The 16,173-nt window shown below is 42.3% G+C and overlaps 1 protein-coding gene across 1 annotated transcript in view; it reads left to right on the forward strand.

Annotated features, from left to right (window-relative positions):
- CAPN3 (calpain 3) overlaps window positions 1-16,173 on the forward strand; it is a 45,713-nt gene that overhangs the window by 25,747 nt on the left and 3,793 nt on the right. The window contains exons 14-21 of the mRNA XM_084846665.1: window positions 1,163-1,199; window positions 1,703-1,816; window positions 3,718-3,795; window positions 6,772-6,829; window positions 7,694-7,758; window positions 12,400-12,468; window positions 14,143-14,221; window positions 14,408-14,524. Coding sequence (XP_084702791.1) covers window positions 1,163-1,199; window positions 1,703-1,816; window positions 3,718-3,795; window positions 6,772-6,829; window positions 7,694-7,758; window positions 12,400-12,468; window positions 14,143-14,221; window positions 14,408-14,524 — 617 coding nt within the window. The remainder of the gene's footprint in view (window positions 1-1,162; window positions 1,200-1,702; window positions 1,817-3,717; window positions 3,796-6,771; window positions 6,830-7,693; window positions 7,759-12,399; window positions 12,469-14,142; window positions 14,222-14,407; window positions 14,525-16,173) is intronic.

Genomic DNA, 16,173 nt, shown 5'->3' on the forward strand with positions numbered 1-16,173 from the left:
CATGAAAAGAAATTGGCCACCTTGAGAGAGTTCTACGTTTTAAATAAACAAACAGTCTTGCAGAATTTTAGTGGCAGCAGCAGCAAGAAAGAGCCTATTTAGCTTTACAATAGCAATTATAAAAATTTGAATATAAGCCCTTATAGCAAAAACAGACAAAGTCTGCAATCCTTAATGGGACCTGCTCCTGAGTAATCATGCATAGAATTGTGCTGTACCATGACTACCCCTAAGGTAGTCACAATTAGAACATGGGTAGGCATCTGATGTGCCCCCAGACATGTTTCTTGGTGCTCGCCAAGGTGTTGTACCCCTCCCACTGTTTAAATTTATTAACACATTTTCTTACTGGCAGCTGGGATTTCTGGGAAATAGGTTTCTGTTGGTACTGAAAACTCCAGGTTCAAAGGAGTAGTTTAGCGCATTGGAGGTCTGAGGCCTTATTGAGGGCATCATTACCCACAGAGGCCCACTTGTCAAGCGTGTGTGAGAGGGCTTTCTCCTGTGATGCTCCTAAACTATGGAACGCACTCCCTTAAGAACTATGATTGGCCCCCACTCTACTGGCCTTTAGAAAGGGTGTAAAGATTCATCCTTTCAATTTGGCCTTTCAAAATGTGTAGTTTTAGTGCCTTAATTTTTTTTTATTGTCTTAATGTTCTTGTTTTATTTTTTTATGGTTTTATTATTTTAAACTATTGTACACCACCTTGATAGTTTTTTAGCAGATTTGGCGGAATAATAGTAATAATAATAATAATAATAATAATAATAATAATACCTTGTACACAGTCTTTTGGCCTCAGGGTCTTTTGTGCCTGTAAGCCACCTTGAGTGCCATTTTTTTTTGGTAGAAAAACTGGGTGCAAATCAAATGCATTAAATGAATGAATGAATGAAAGATTACTTGTCCTTTGCCATGCCTCCCATGGCAGCTATTTTGCGGTGGTGCCCAGGACAGTTTCTCAAATTGACAAATGTGCCCATGGCCCCAAAAGTTTGCCTACCCTGAATTAGATGCTGCTAAACCACACCTGGCATCTCTCTGGACACATGAAATCAGGCTGTGCTTTCCAAGCCAAGTAGAGAGATGCATAGGAGGAGATTTTATATTTTTTTCTTTATTTCCTTTCCCCTATCCTCAACCCCTCTAATCTTACAGGGAAGTTGAAGACAAGATTGAAGTAGGACACCTTTCTGTGAGTACATTCCCTATGGAGTTTATTATATTGGAGCCCTTTGGTGTTTTCTCATGATGCTACGCAAAACAGTTATTTGTGTCACTGTCATTCTCCATTGTCTGTTTCTAGCCTTTATTGCTATTGTAGTGTTACTGCTGTTTGTGCTTAGAAATGGTTAAAATGCCAGAAGAACCATACAACCTTGCTATGTACTTTAAAACAAAGATGGCTACAGTGTTCATAGCTCATCTTCATCAGTCATTAACCACAGAGCCCAGAGTGATGATGTGGCTGCCTTTGAGTCTTCACTCTCAGATTATTACAGAGCTGCTGTTTTAACGAGCAGACACATTTGTGTTTGTGCGCACTCACATATGTGATAGCACGTGTGTGTGTGTGTGTGTGTGTGACAGAGAGAGATGAACCAATTTGTAGAATGTATTTTGTAACTATACTGCTCTTTTTGCAACTACCATTCACTGATTTGCCTCTTCTCCACTTCTCTCTCTCTCTCTCTCTAGCCAATCATCTTTGTCTCAGACAGAGCAAACAAGAACAAAGATCTAAAAGGTGGTGAGGGGCATAAAAAGGGCAAGGAAAACACAATCACAGATAAGAAAAAGAAAAGTGATGAGGTTTCTGTATCGGTCAGCATGAAGAAAATGGCATGAGCTCTAACTAGCATGCTGAAGTTGCTAAGTGGTCACAACAAGCATGCCTCTTCTGACATAATACCTGCCTCTTTGGAAGAAGTATTCCTTATAGAGGAAAACATACGAAACAACTATGTTAGAGTTGCAGTATAAGCAGGCAGAAACCAAATCTCCCACTCACTGGTCTTTCCTGACTATTTCACATAGAGGTTTGGTTCTAATATAACATACTCCATATGCACAAGATCACCTTAATTGCATGGGGACTGGCTGTGAGAAGGAGAAAGGGAATGGTCTTTTAAACCATTTCATAATAAAGGGTAATATTTTACTGCATCTCAGTAAAATGCTTGTGGAGCCCTCATTTGTCCCTGCTGCCTGAACTGTTGGGGGTACCTTCCCCTATTATTGCTCAATGAGGGTGAGTGCTTCTTATTATGGCCAGCCTGTTGTGGAGGGTTGTGATACAGAAGAGCCCTGGATTAGCATAGAGTCAGCCTTGCCATCTTGCCCACCTCTTCCAAGGGTGCTGGTGCTTGCTTCTTAGCTTGGTAGACTACAGCCAAAATCGAACCCACGGCACAGATGGGAGCTGTATTGGCAGTGAAGAGGCACTCTCATATTTTGGAAGTGGCAATAGATATTGTGCCCTTCAGCAGTTTTGTTCCCCTTATCACTTTACAATATTTTAATCTTACCTTTTCAAACTTTCAAAACAGTTTACAATCTAGCATTAAACTTAGAAAAAAAAAATTACAGTGACAATGCTAAAACAATTTCCACTATGGGCTCTAGATGAGTGGATCTATATTCTGTGCAATAACTGAATCATGCAATAATTGCATCATGCTTATACAATCCACCCCAGCTATTTTCACATTACCTATGAGGCTCACAACACAATTCCATGCCTGGATCCTTTGCCACTTTTGCAGATTTCTTGTGGAAGAGGAAAATAATTTGCATGTTCTTTCAAGTAACCTTTGCTTCTAGGCCTCTTCTGCATTGCTTTTTAATTCTGAGATTTAAAAAATCATTATGCATGTCACAAACTATTAACCGCTGTGCATACTTTTCTCTCTCTTTCTCTTATTTTAAAAAGAAAGCAGTGTAGAATTGGAGGACAGTTCAACACTTGAAAGCAAGAGGATTACATTGCCAAGTAGGAGATATTGTCCTGCTCCTACCTTTTCGTGCACTTACTCCACCTTTTCCCCCATTTTCAGTGCTTTCGAACTGTGCTTCTGGGTCCCTGCTTTCTCTTACTATTATTTCTCCCACGGTCATGTGCAACTGTACGCAAATTAGCCTATATGCAGCCTTGTCTTGTCAATTTCCTTGCATGTTACCTACTCCACTTTGGGGCTCCTGTTGACAAGCTGCGACATGCAAGGATACTGACAAAGCAAGACTACCCATATCAGACAGGCGAATCTGCGTTCTTGCACATTTGCAAAAGTACAGGAAAAAAGTAACAATTAAAAAATTCTGAAAACATTTGTGTAAATCTGAAGCAACTATTTTTTTTTTAAGGATGGTGAACAAAAAGGGGTAGTGATCGGAGTGGGGAGGAGCCAGGACAAGGAGACAAGATGGGTTCTGCCGCAAAGGTGCCTGGGATATATGTCAGAGCTGGCTGGAGGGCTGAGGGGGAAGAAGGGGGAGAACAAGCCACAGCAATCACAATAGTTTGTCAGGCATACCATGGGTTGTTCAATGAACAACCAACCCATTGTGGTTTATTCGCAGGGTGGCTTGGTGTGACGTGTGAACCCACCCAATACACTGAAGTACAAGGAAGTGTCCATCTCCTTTTCTTTTCTGAAAGCCCATAGATGAACATTTCATTTCAATCAGTCTTTTTTCATTTCATGTCTTTGCAGCCTGCACAAAGAGACTCCAATGAGGAGAGTGAAGAAGATGAACAGTTCAGAAATATTTTCCGGCAGATTGCCGGGGATGTAAGTAGACAGCCATTTCTTGTATCAGACCAGTGTTGGCAATATTTAAATAAACATTATTTAAAATAGCTTCTGCGGTGTCTTAAAGCCAAGTAAAGCCAAACACAGAATGTTTGATAGACAGTTTTGAAGTCTATATCCTATCAGTGAAAAATAGAGCTGAATGAAAATAGCCTCCCCAGATTTTCCACCTATGAATTGGATGGTGGTGGGAGTGGGGATTTTGTTATATATTCTCAGGCAGGGATCAGAATTTTCCAGCAGGGTGGGGGAAAGCAACAAATAAAGTATGCTGAAAATTTATCAGAACATTGTGTTCTGGGAACTTTTAGCTGATTTAATGCTGAATAAAACTATATTATTAGTTAATAGTGATGGATGAAGGATATGCTGGAGTGGGCCTTGAAGTGATGCTGCTGGTGGTCCCCCCTGCCCCCACAGCCCCAACCTGGACCCCTGCCCATTGCCACTGGTGCCACCATAGAGATGCTTGCCAGCTACTGGACATGCTTACTCCCAGTCCCAGGGTGGCAGTGCTTTTGCAAGGGAGCAACCACCTGGCTCCAATTGGTGCCGGTCAGCTGCCATCTTATATTTCCCAAAAATGCAATGCCTGAGTATTCATAATGGGACCGCTTAAGTCTCCACACACTTCTGCTATTTTATTCATCGGCACTTGTCACAAATCTTAGATTAAATGGAATTTCTTGTTTGGCATAGCTGACCTAGATAATTTTTTATGAATACTGTTTTTATGGTGTGCTTAGTAATGCGGATTAAAAACAACACATGGCTATTGGTGAGGAAGAAAGTATAATGGGACAGAGTGCCTTTTGCTTCAAGCTAGCTGGCTCAACAAACTGTGGCAAATTCTTAAAGTGATGGGAATACCAGACCACCTTACCTGTCTCCTGAGAAACCTGTACGAGGGTCAAGAAGCAACAGTAAGAACCAGACATGGAACAACCGAGTGGTTCAAAATTGGGAAAGGAGTACGACAAGGCTGCATATTGTCACCCTGCTTATTTAACTTATATGCAGAGTACATCATGAGAAATGCCGGGTTGGATGAATCACAGGTCGGAATTAAGATTGCTGGGAGAATTATCAACAACCTCCGATATGCAGATGATACCACCCTAATGGCAGAAAGCGAAGAGGATCTAAAGAGCCTCTTGTTGAGGGTGAAAGAGGAGAGTGCAAAAGCTGGTTTGAAACTCAACATTAAAAAAACGAAGATCATGTCATCTGGCCCCATCACTTCCTGGCATATAGAAGGGGAAGAAATGGAAGCTGTGACAGATTTTATTTTCTTGGGCTCCAAGATCACCGCAGACGGTCACTGTAGCCATGAAATTAAAAGACGCTTGCTCCTTGGGAGGAAAGCTATGGCCAACCTAGACAGCATAGTAAGAAGCAGAGACATCACCTTGTCAACAAAGGTCCGTCTAATCAAAGCTATGGTTTTCCCAGTAGTAATGTATGGCTGTGAGAACTGCACTATAAGGAAGGCTGAGCGCCGAAGAATTGATGCTTTCGAACGGTGGTGCTGGAGAAGACTCTTACGAGTGCCCTGGACTGCAAGGAGGTCAAATCAGTCCATCCTAAAGGAAATCAACCCTGAGTGCTCATTGGAAGGACAGATACTGAAGCTGAAGCTCCAATATTTTGGCCACCTAATGCGAAGAGAAAACTCTCTGGAAAAGACCCTGATGCTGGGAAAGACTGAAGGCAAAAGGAGAAGGGGATGTCAGAGGATGAGATGGCTAGATAGCATCACCGATGCAATGAATATGAACTTGAGCACACTCCGGGAGAGAGCGGAGGACAGGAAGGCCTGGTGTGCTATGGTCCATGGGGTCACAAAGAGTCGGACACGACTGAACGACTGAACAACAAAAGCTGGCTCAAACCTGCCCCAGTTCGTAGTAACATTAAATTTTGGGCTGTTCATTTTAAAGCCTTTGAAAGTTGGTTTCCTGAGTGCAACATACATAATCAGTGCTCATTTTAGATGTGGTGGAATCTCAGAACGGTTACTTGTTGAATTAGTAGAGAATGACCTCTTCTACTACAAGCTTGGAGAGCTCTGGATGTGCTAATTTGGTGCACCATATATCCAGTTCTCCAGAAGTTACCCACCAAAGTCCACTCTAGTTTTATATTAGGCCGCATGGCAGACCAAGGAAATTGCAGGGCCAGTGCAATTAATGTAGTCCCCATGGGGGAAGAGACATCCAATATAGTGTCCTTTTTGTGATACTGCTTCCAGCACTTCTGGTTTTATGGTGAGGTAACTCTGTGGACATGCCCTTCAGAACTGGGTAAAAAAGGACTTATATTTCCCCGTGCTGAATGCCGGCTGTCATGCCAGAAATCTGCATTTAAACACCTAAGTAACACTAATGTCTGTGCCTGCATTTTGCTTTGAAAAGAGATTAAACTGGATCTGGATTCCATGGGGTGAAATCTCGGGAGGATGTGTGTGGATAGTTCTGGAAAAGACCCTGATGCTGGGAAAGACTGAAGGCAAAAGGAGAAGGGGACGGCAGAGGATGAGATGGCTAGATAGCATCACCGATGCAATGAATATGAACTTGAGCACGCTCCGGGAGAGAGTGCAGGACAGGAAGGCCTGGCGTGCTATGGTCCATGGGGTCACGAAGAGTCGGACACGACTGAACGACTGAACAACAACAAAGGGAGAAGGTTGGAGATGACTTACCATCCTTTCAGTACTGTGATGCATGTTTCTACGAGAGGATAAGGCTATCGGTGGCTACCAGTATCAAAGGAAATATGCCTTCCCATAGGGAAATATAAGCCTTCGTGTCCTGCTTGTGGGCTGCCTATAGAGGCATCTATTGGCTACTGTGGGAACAGAATGCTGGACTAGTTAGTTCTTTGGTGTCATGCAGCATGGCTCTTCTTATGTTTGTACTTTACCATTTAATTGGCTATTCTTTTTTCTTACAGGACATGGAGATCAGTGCTGATGAACTCAGGAATGTCCTCAACAATGTTGTGAAAAAACGTAAGCGTCACTTCCCCTTTTGCCCTTCAATTCAGCCTCTGACAATATCATCAGGCAAAAGAAGCAAAGACTGGGATGTTGCATGAGTATCACCTCTACACCTACGTTTAGTTAAAGTGGTTCATGGGTGTTAAATAGTCTGTTTCACTCTTATGGGTCAGAGCTCTTCATAACAGCACCACCTCGGACTTGTTTTTTCACATTAAAGAAGTGGCTATTCAGAGCATCAGGCACAAGAGTAGCAATGCTGATTTAATTAGCCATTTGCAGATTAATTGTATTGTCATGTATATACTTGTAAATGAATGGCTTAATCTTTGAGTAAAGCATATCCTACTGGCAAGATCAAGTCTGATACCTGCACATCCCCAGAGAGCCACATTCATCAGCATATATTCGATCTAAGTTTTTACTGCTTTCCAAGTAAGGGTTGGCATTAACTCTCCCATTTCACATGTGAAAATCGAGCTTGTGCTAAGGTACCCCACTACCACTGCTCCCACATATATTAATTCACCTCTTTGTGGGACATGTTAACAAATCAGCAGTAAACACCACTGCCTGGTTCAGTACAATCTGTAACACAGATGAGAAACTGGTGTGCATTGCAAGGGAATTAAATGCTCTTGCTAGTATCACTCTGTCCTGTTCGTCAGTTCTCAAAGGATGTTAACTAGCAGCAACAACTCCACATTAAGCAATGCTCATTCTGTGCCCTAAGAAGCTGCTAATATTTTTAATGCTGTTTCAGAATTCGTTAGCTTGGGGGTTTCCATTTTTGTTAGCTTTTGGTTTACATTTTAAATGACCAATATAACATTTAATATTCAATATTATGTTATTTAATTAAAATATTTATTTTAGACAAGGACCTGAAGACAGAAGGGTTTGCACTGGAGTCCTGCCGCAGCATGATTGCCTTAATGGACGTATCCTTTTCAAATCACGTGACACAACTTGACATCACAATAATATATCCTTGCTGCAATAAGAGGCAGCACAAAGGGAACTTGCATCCTTATACTAAATATTTACGCTGCTTTATTTGGCTACAAAATCACAGCACCGGTGCTGAAATGCTATAACACCACGGTTTGACATGTGTGGTATTACATACCGTAACCTAAGCAGTTGTTTGGTGGTAGAGCAACTCTTTAAGCTATTTCTGCCCAAACAGTTTATGAGCCTTAGCTCCATTTTAATGTTTGTGTGATACTTCCACAACTCCTTTTTCAGCCATAGTGGTAAGATATACCATGTGCATATAAATAATGGTAACCATGTTGTGGGGCATCAGCCATGCTGCTCTCCCCCCCCCTTTTTTTTTTGTTTGTTTGTTTGCTTGTAAGCCTGGGAAGATGTGCACCCGAATTTAGGAGAGCTGGAGCACACAGCTTCAAAATAATTTTAAAAAATTAAGGGTCACAAAATGATGTGTCAGAAGTTAGCTTTACTGGTCACCACTTTAAAAACAACACAGAACTGCTACCTGAGTGCGTGGGGACAGAGTGAAAAATGCACAGTTTCCAAATAAATAAACATATGTATTTTTAGAAAACCTAAAACAAATGTTTACAATGGTGCAGCCATACATTAGGATTACTAAGTTGCTTATCTCAGTCACATCACAAACAATATACAAGTGCTCTGACATTTGCACTACTATGTTCTGCACCATAATAGTGCAATCCTACACCTACTTACATGGGAGTAAGCGCTACTGAGCTCAAGGGTATTTACTTCTGAGTAGACTTGCATACCCCTTCATGGATCACTGCCTTGTTGTGGCGAAGGGGCTTGCGTAACTCAGTGAAGCCATAAGCTATGCCGTGCAGGGCCACCCAAGATGGACAGGTCATGGCAGAGAGTTCTGACAAAATGTGGTCCACTGGAGAAGGAAATGGCAACCCACTCCAGTATTCTTGCCAAGAAAACCCCATGGAACGTATCACAAGGCTAAAAGATATGACGCCGGAAGATGAGCCCCTCAGGTCGGAAGGTGTCCAATATGCTACTGGGGAAGAGCAGAGGGTATTTCCAAGTAGCGCCAGAAAGAGTGAAGCGGCTGGGCCAAACCCGAAAGGACACTCAGCTGTGGATGTGTCTGGTGGTGAAAAGAAAATCCGATGCTGTAAAGAACAATATTGTTTAGGAACCTGGAATGTCAGATCAATGAATCAAGGTAAGCTGGAGGTGGTCAAACATGAGATGGCAAGATTGAACATCGACATCTTGGGAATCAGCGAACTAAAATGGACAGGCATGGGCGAATTTAATTCAGGTGACTATCATATCTACTATTGTGGGCAAGAATCCCTTAGAAGAAATGGAGTAGCACTCATAGTCAACAAAAGGGTGGGAAAAGCAGTACTGGGGTACAATCTTAAAAATGATAGAATGATCTCAGTACGAATCCAAGGCAAACCATTCAACATCACAGTAATTCAAGTCTATGCCCCAACCACTGAGGCCGAAGAAGCTGAGGTTGATCGGTTCTATGAAGACCTACAACACCTTCTAGAACTAACACCAAAAAAAGATGTCCTCTTCATCATAGGGGATTGGAATGCTAAAGTAGGAAGTCAAGAAATCCCCGGGATAACAGGCAGGCATGGCCTTGGTGTACAAAATGAAGCAGGACAAAAGCTAATAGAGTTTTGCCAAGAGAACATGCTGATCATAGCAAACACTCTTTTCCAACAGCACAAGAGGCGACTCTACACATGGACGTCACCAGATGGTCAATATCGAAATCAGATTGATTATGTCCTTTGCAGCCAAAGATGGAGAAGCTCCATACAGTCAGTCAAAACAAGACCTGGAGCTGACTGTGGCTCAGATCATGAGCTGCTTCTTGCAAAATTTCGGCTTAAATTGAAGAACGTCGGGAAAACCACTAAACCATTCAGGTATGACCTAAATCATATCCCTTATGAATATACAGTGGAGGTGAGGAATAGATTTCAGGGATTAGACCTGATAGACAGAGTGCCTGAGGAACTATGGACGGAGGTCCGTAACATTGTTCAGGAGGCAGCAACGAAATCCATCCCAAAGAAAAAGAAATGCAAGAAAGCCAAGTGGCTGTCTGATGAGGCTTTACAAGTAGCTCACGAAAGAAGGGAAGCGAAAAGCAAGGGAGAAAGGGGAAGATATACCCAACTGAATGCAGAGTTCCAGAGAATAGCAAGGAGAGACAAGAAGGCCTTCTTAAATGAACAATGCAAAGAAATCGAGGAAAACAACAGAATGGGAAAGACTAGAGATCTCTTCAAGAAAATTGGAGATCTCAAGGGAACGTTTTGTGCAAAGACGGGCATGATAAAGGACAAAGAAGGCAGGGACCTAACAGAAGCAGATGAGATTAAGAAGAGGTGGCAAGAATACACAGAAGAACTATACAGGAAAGATCTGAATGTCCCTGATAGCCATGATAGTGCGGTCACTGAACTTGAGCCGGACATCCTCGAGAGTGAAGTCAAGTGGGCCTTAGGAAGCATTAGTAACAACAAAGCTAGCGGAGATGACAGTATTCCAGCCGAGCTATTTAAAATCCTAAAAGATGATGCTGTTAAAGTGCTGCATTCAATATGCCAACAAATCTGGAACACTCAACAGTGGCCACAAGACTGGAAAAGGTCAGTTTACATTCCAATTCCAAAGAAGGGCAATGCCAAAGAGTGTTCAAACTACCGCACAATTGCGCTCATTTCACATGCCAGCAAGGTGATGCTCAAAATCCTACAAGCTAGGCTTCAGCAGTATGCGAACCGAGAACTACCGGAAGTACAAGCTGGGTTTAGAAGAGGCAGAGGAACTAGAGATCAAATCGCCAACATTCGCTGCATCATGGAGAAAGCAAGAGAATTCCAGAAAAACGTCTATTTCTGCTTCATTGACTACGCTAAAGCCTTTGATTGTGTGGATCACAACAAACTGTGGCAAATTCTTAAAGTGATGGGAGTACCAGACCACCTTACCTGTCTCCTGAGAAACCTATACGAGGGTCAAGAAGCAACAGTAAGAACCAGACATGGAACAACCGATTGGTTCAAAATTGGGAAAGGAGTACGACAAGGCTGCATATTGTCACCCTGCTTATTTAACTTATATGCAGAGTACATCATGAGAAATGCCGGGTTGGATGAATCACAGGTCGGAATTAAGATTGCTGGGAGAATTATCAATAACCTCCGATATGCAGACGATACCACCCTAATGGCAGAAAGCGAAGAGGATCTAAAGAGCTTCTTGTTGAGGGTGAAAGAGGAGAGTGCAAAAGCTGGTTTGAAACTCAACATTAAAAAAACGAAGATCATGGCATCTGGCCCCATCACTTCCTGGCATATAGAAGGGGAAGAAATGGCAGCAGTGACAGATTTTACTTTCTTGGGCTCCAAGATCACCGCAGACGGTGACTGTAGCCATGAAATTAAAAGACGCTTGCTCCTTGGGAGGAAAGCTATGGCCAACCTAGACAGCATAGTAAGAAGCAGAGACATCACCTTGCCGACAAAGGTCCGTCTAATCAAAGCTATGGTTTTCCCAGTAGTAATGTATGGCTGTGAGAGCTGGACTATAAGGAAGGCTGAGCGCCGAAGAATTGATGCTTTCGAACTGTGGTGCTGGAGAAGACTCTTACGAGTGCCCTGGACTGCAAGGAGGTCAAATCAGTCCATCCTAAAGGAAATCAACCCTGAGTGCTCATTGGAAGGACAGATACTGAAGCTGAAGCTCCAATATTTTGGCCACCTAATGTGAAGAGAAAACTCCCTGGAAAAGACCCTGATGCTGGGAAAGACTGAAGGCAAAAGGAGAAGGGGACGGCAGAGGATGAGATGGCTAGATAGCATCACGGATGCAATGAATATGAACTTGAGCACGCTCCGGGAGAGAGCGCAGGACAGGAAGGCCTGGCGTGCTATGGTCCATGGGGTCACGAAGAGTCGGACACGACTGAACGACTGAACAACAACAACAAGACTTGCATAGGATTGCACTGTAATGCACTATGTGGGGGATGGCTACACAGAATACTGTGCTTTGGGTATGCATGAAGTGTGATACCCCTGGAACAAGGATGCATGCCATGAGACAGAAAGACTCTGCACAACAAGTGGGAAACATATGTACATTTATTGCACAAAAAGAGATGATGCAGATAGAGAGACAATGTTATATTTTGGACTCTTAACCTGATATGCATAATTTGGGTCAATTAACTAGTTCCACATATTTCAGACAAGGATTTTGAATTTGTATTTGATGAATAAATGGATTTAGCATTGCTTCATAGCTCTTTTAGAGTGTGAAATGCTTTACAGTACTTTTTTTTTTCATTCACACACAATAACCCTATGAAGTAGGGCATTATTTCCCAGATGACAGATGACCTATGTAATCCCTTGTCCAATTCCCCATAAAATTAGTGGTTAAGCATGAATTTTAACTCAGATTTACAATTTTTCTGGACATTAAAAACCACTTCTCAGTTGGACATCCCCCTAAACTGAACTCTGGCTTTACTCATTATATTTCAAGACAATTTTGAACTGAACGCCAAAACACAGACAGACGGTTCTGGGAGAATAAATCTTGATGAGTTTCGACACCTTTGGAATAAGATTAAAAGCTGGCAGGTATTACTGAATTTTTTTTGCATGCGCTCTGCTATTTTGAAAAGATAGAATACTGTTCTATGCAGGTAAACTGCCTTCTGAATGCCACAATAATTTACATAGAACATGACGACAGAAAAGTAGAAAATATGAAAACTAGTCACTTAGCAGAATGACTAGTTGGGGTTTTCACTCTAATCAGGGACAAAAAAAGGATATTAGCACAGAACATAATGGAGGGTGGCGGCTCAGATGTCAGTGGGGCAGTGAATCTGCTTTGGGTTTCAGTCAGAAGGTGCTTTGCACCTTGGATAGCTCTTTTAGAGTTCTGACTGGTTTTGACTGAAACCCAGAGCAGATTTACAGCCCCACTGACATCAGAGCCACCAGCCTCCATATGTGACATAACATATGACTCTACCCCCCATCCCCACCCCAAAGTAAATGTGTGCGGTTGCTGGTTTGAAAGCAAAACTTCTCAGCAAAGACAAAGAAAGCTAACATAAAAGGGGAAAGGCAAAGCTAGAGACTTTCTTCCTGATGTTTTAGCTTTCATGTGTAGGGAAAATCTGATAAGGGATTGCTTTCAAATAAGTGCCCCCCGCCCTATGCACACTGAGACAGTACATTCATGGGGAAAATTCTACCACTTGCCACCAGGAATACTTGAATCAATTCTAAAGGCTTCTAAAGATTTCTTAATAGGCATCGTCACTAGCCTAAGGTCTGATTAAATGAATCACGGTGACTTCACCTAAGTCCTCGCCTTAATTTTTTACTTAAAATAAACTGTTAAGCATTTCTTCACACCATGTGGTGGAGACTCATATAGATGGGTGTGGTGGCTGGCTGCCATTCCATGACAGGATCCCATCCCACAACAGTAATATTTGAATGACAGAATCACATGGGATGGTCAGATAACATGTCAAGCAATAATGCAGGAAAAGTTAACCACTAAGGGTGGTATTAAAGGCGTGATAGAATACATGCCCCCCTAACTGTCTTGCCTAAACCACATATCTCATTTCAAGAAAAGCTCCTAAAATAGCTCTGGTTTCCTTGACCTCTATTGTGGACTGGAGGGAAAACTCATAATTTAATGACTGGTGTGATTATTCTTCAACTATTCTATATATTGCTTCCAATGGAAGTGCAATTCAATAGCCTATGTTAGGGGTAGGTAAAATGGTACCCATGGGCACCCCTGTGCCCCAGACACCTTTCTTGGCACCCATCAAGGTGCCCTACCTCTCCCTTTAAAAAACATTAACAAATTGAATTAATTCTATTGGTGCTGAAACGTGTGGGTTCTTCAAAGGGTTTAGTATGTTGGGGCTCAGACCTCACCTTGGCCTTGTATTCAGTCTTTTGGGAACATTACTTGTGCTTTGTGACTTGCCATGCCTCCCATGACAGCAGTTTTGTGGTGGTGCCCATGACAGTTTCTCAAATTGCCATGTGTCTCCACAAGCCCAAAAATGTTGCCTACCACTGGCCTGTGTTATATATTCTAACAGTGTTATATATTCTAACAGCTATAGAAACTATCTTCTACAAAATGGCCATTTTAAGTATTACCTGTGGGAGTAGGGCCTTCTCCTCTAGGGAAAATTCTGGGACAGGTATTTTTTCCCGCAGGGAAGTTTTCTGCAAAACTAAATCCTCACCATTATTTTATTTTTTCTTTTCCAGAAAATTTTCAAACATTATGACTCTGATCATTCAGGAACTATTAACAGCTATGAGATGCGTAATGCAGTTAAAGATGCAGGTATTCTACAGTGTTAATTACTCTATATTCCTTGGACAGGATTTTTAACCAGTATATCCTCCTGTTTTGTTTTTGGCAGGTCTCTTCTGAAAAGATGATCATCTAAATAATATTACCTATGAAAGGAGAGAGAATGAAAAACAAATCCTGTTCACCCAGGATATTCTATTTTGTTTTTCTCCTTAGGGTTTCACTTGAACAACCAGTTGTATGACATCATTACAATGCGCTATGCTGACAGAAATATGAACATTGAGTTCGACAGCTTTATCTGTTGCTTTGTGCGGCTAGAGGGAATGTTCCGTGAGTGTATTTATTTAAAATATTTATATCCACCCATTGTAGTCAAGAGTGCCCATTGAGGCTAAGCCAGTGTATAATAAGCCTCCCCCTCCCATTACATGAAAAAGCTCTGCTGGACTCCACTTCATGAGTGCAGCGTTAGCAGTTGGGACGCAAACTCTCTTCACCACTATCATTGCTACTGCGTAGGAATTAATGTGAGCTGTAACTTGTATTCAGTCCACTGTGATCAGCCGTTAAATATATTGCCTCTCAGAGATAGTTTAGCCTTACTCCGTTCTTTCAGAAAGCGAAATATTTTTTCAGCTTGGCCTTAAACAAAAGATAGCTGGCTCATCAAAGAGGTGTTTTTTTCAAAGATAGTCCCAGACTCAGTTAGTCTTTCAAAACAAAACTTGCCTGTGTGTTGTATGGCTTCACACACAGGACTTCTTGTCTCCTCCTCCTTCCACCACCCCTTTCTCCTGTCTCTGGTCCTTTTTTTATATTTTCCCCTTTGTGGCTTGGGCTCATTAGCTGCCCGTGGCAGCCAGCTCCCACCTCCTTTGGGAATGCCGCAATTACTCCCAGGTGGCGTAGCGAGGCTCACCAAACCTCCACCCGCGCACAGCCTCTCAGAGCCAGACTCCTCCCAAACTTGTATTGACTTGTGCTGTAGTAGCCCTTGTCCAGTGGAGGCTGGTGGCTCTAGTGTCTGCAGGGCATTGAATCTGCTCTGGGTTTCGGTCAGAACTCTGGAGGAGCTATCCAAGATGCTTTGCACTTCAGATAGCTCCATAGAGTTCTGGCTGAAACCTGGAGCGGATTCACCACCCCACTGCCATCAGAGCCACTGGTTTCCAGTGCCCTTGTCTCTAATGCATCATTGCCGTGAGGTCATTAGTATACCAAGGGGCAGAACGGGAAAGGGTATCTAAGAGCAAGCTAAGTGTTCATCTTGACAGATAGCTTTCTTACATTGCTCATCTCATGAGCAACAGCACAATTCCCAAATAGAAATTATTCGAAGTACACAGGCTATTTTACTGGATGTTTATTTTTATTTTTTTACAGTGCTGTTTGTGGGCGGTGGTGGGGTTGTTGGGAAGATTAGTTGTGAGGTCACTGAACCAAGTGGCAGCTGCAGAGATCAGTCCTGAACCCAAGTTTTGCTGGTTGATATCCAACTGTCTCTGCCTACCGGACCACAGTAGCCTTAATACTTTAATATGATTTGAGATCATATGCGACTCTTTCACGACTGATTATGTAACATAAGACATCACTAACTGCCATCATCACCCTCTATAAAAATTAAACATTAAAAACTGACTCCTAAAATTTCTGTGTATTCCAGTACCAAAGCAAAGACATCCCAGTACCTCCAGCTGCTTTAGCTGTTGCAACATCCCACATACCAGCTGTGCGTTTTTGAAAAAGCAACAGTATTAATATTACTTGCACATGTTTGCAAAAGCAGACATTTGTCCATAAGCCAGCTATTGCCTGGTCCTAAAACTGCCCAATCAAGGAGCCAAAGTGTAGGTTTTGTGCATTTGGGGGGAGTTATTACACTAATCTAACTGACTGGGTGATATCGCTACATACCCCAAGTTGGATACATCCAAGAAGTAAAGAGAAGAGATTTTTGAAGGAAATCATTTTGCTGT

Source organism: Heloderma suspectum, chromosome 1 (genome assembly GCF_057233095.1).
Source record: "Heloderma suspectum isolate Gila_16-S chromosome 1, 16-S_ref, whole genome shotgun sequence".
NCBI lineage: Eukaryota > Metazoa > Chordata > Lepidosauria > Squamata > Helodermatidae > Heloderma > Heloderma suspectum.